We start from the raw sequence: 2,223 nt of genomic DNA, 5'->3' as shown, positions 1-2,223 counted from the left end.
ATTCCTGGTCGTCCCTTATGAGTCATGCGGCACACGACCAGTTCGCATTTTACGTCCTTGCGTCCTGGCGTCGACCTGCTTCGTCGACTCGCATAACTGTAAACGTGCCGGGGGTTAGAATCCTTTACTAAATTTCTAAATATCTCTCCAATTTCAGTGTTGTTTTGCCAGGCCGACGAGCTGCAGCACACACCAACAGCAGCCATCAGCACCAGTCAAAAGCAATCAAAATGTCGCTGCCTGTTTCACATTTAACATTTGCATCAACAATAACAATAACAACAGCACCAAAAAAAGCAACAACAACAACAACAATAGTCACACTTTAGGCACCGCCATGTCACATTTGCTGAGGCGCACCAAGAAATCCTGTCTCAAGGTGAGTGGTTATTGGTTATATGGTTGAGTGGTTCCTTGCTGCCCCTGCTGCAGAATCAATAAAAAATCGATAGCGCTGCGTGTGTGCCAACCAAAAAAAAACACGGAAGAATACCTAGCTGCGGCATGCCGCAACTTCATTTTCCTTTCAAAAAGTACTCAACGTGCTCACATTTCAACTGCTTTTAATTGCTATTTAATTAGAAACCATCATATTGCTCAGAATATGTTAAAGAAGTTTTACTTGTGAGTAGTATTAAGAAGAAAAAAATTGTTTCATGGCCTACATCGTAACTTTACATAGCCGCGTAGCTTCGGACCCATAAAAACACTTTTAGGCTCAAATTTGTATGTGATTTGGATGGAGTATTCATCTAGACGCCGAACCACAGATATTCCTTTACAAAACTGGTACAATTTTGGTATATTTATGGCTGTGAAAAGTTTAAACACTGCCTAAATGGGAGCTATAGATATAGCCTATAGGAGGTATGGATATAGATATATACATATATATCGTGAACTGATTCAAAGTTCAACAAAATTAAATTAATAGATAGATGATATTAGTTTGCACATAATGACAACATATAGATACTTAATAGTCTTGAAAATTTGAAGTGGGTATTTATATAATGCACATTAGCACTAATATAAACGTACTATTTTTAATGCAGCTGCTGCGCAAAATATCAACATCAAAGCAACTGTTTGTGCAGCGCCTGGACGAGGACGATGAAGATGAGCAGGAGATGGAGCAGGAGGAGGAGGAGGAGCACATCAATACAGCGACAACTAACGACAAGCAATATGCGTGCGACAGCAGCACTAATACCAAGAATACCAACAACAACAAAAACATCAAACCCAACCCATCCGTCCAATATTGTCAGGAAGTGCTATCCCAGTTAAAGGAGGAGGAGGAGGAGGATCAGCGGCTAGATATCCAATTTGATCTGATGCATTACAAGGAGAATGTGCGATATTTGAGGCACACACCCTCCAATTCCAACTCGAATTCAAGTGTTGACCTGAGGCAGGTGGCGTCTCCGCAGTGCTCGTTCAGCGTCAGCGTTGGCTCCCAGTTAAAAGGCCAGTATCACAATGTGATCATTGTGGAGCAGCCGCCGAACGATGCCTATCCGATTGTCAAGTGGGACATCAATGGCAATTCCCTAGACGAGGAGCAGTTTGATTTGCGACAGCATTGGGCAGCTTTCGATAGCCGCTGGCGGCAGCTGCAGGCCGTCCAATCTGGGCAATCCGGCAAACGTATGGGAAGCGGACATTCGCAGAGATCCAGTCATCATTCCAGCTCGTGCACCCTGGAGACCTGGATTGATGATGCCGAGTTGGGTCTGGGCGATGATTTGCAAAATTTGCTGCAAACCAACCACAACAAAAATAACTGTAATAATTGCCTTAAAAGTTTCTAGTTGATAAAAAACTAAAAAAAAAAAGTGAGATATGCTTTAGCAATTTAGTCCTGTGAAGCGGATTTGCTCTGGGAAGCGGATTTTCCCGGTGAATTGGTTTTGTCGATAAACTTGTTCAGTAGTAAAAGAGTTTCAAAGTTTTTGAAAATTATACGGTCTATTTTGAATCGGTCTAACGAGTCTTTGTTTTATATACGGTTTAGATTCGTTCTTTGGAAAAGGGTAATCTATAAGATGTTTTGCCAATTTTTACCATAGAATTTAGAAAATTATCTTAAATTAAAATCAGCTGTGACACCCGAATGTAGATTTTGAGTTTTAGAAAACATTTTTACGTTTGTAAATTAAATTTCTTACAAATAGAAACAATTGCCCGAAATCAACAATGCGGAAAATAAATTATGGAATT

The 2,223-nt window shown here is 40.6% G+C and overlaps 1 protein-coding gene across 1 annotated transcript; it reads left to right on the top strand.

Moving 5' to 3' along the window:
• The first annotated feature begins 267 nt into the window (after positions 1-267).
• LOC6559600 lies at positions 268-1,981 on the top strand. Its single transcript, XM_001987354.3, has 2 exons — positions 268-379; positions 1,056-1,981. The coding sequence occupies exons 1-2, from the start codon at positions 338-340 to the stop codon at positions 1,812-1,814; spliced, it is 801 nt and encodes a 266-aa protein (XP_001987390.1). The 5' UTR covers positions 268-337; the 3' UTR covers positions 1,815-1,981.
• Positions 1,982-2,223: the final 242 nt, after the last annotated feature.

The sequence above is a fragment of the Drosophila grimshawi genome, unplaced genomic scaffold (assembly GCF_018153295.1).
Source record: "Drosophila grimshawi isolate 15287-2541.00 unplaced genomic scaffold, ASM1815329v1 contig_1369, whole genome shotgun sequence".
Taxonomy (NCBI): Eukaryota; Metazoa; Arthropoda; class Insecta; order Diptera; family Drosophilidae; genus Drosophila; species Drosophila grimshawi.
This window is presented reverse-complemented; position numbering and strand designations above follow the sequence as displayed.

Bases quoted from the DNA above. Each gene is read 5' to 3' on its own strand.
- LOC6559600 (XM_001987354.3), top strand. From the start codon at position 338: ATGTCACATTTGCTGAGGCGCACCAAGAAATCCTGTCTCAAG. The intron at 380-1,055 runs GTGAGTGGTTAT...TTTTTAATGCAG, and splicing joins CCAAGAAATCCTGTCTCAAG to CTGCTGCGCAAAATATCAAC.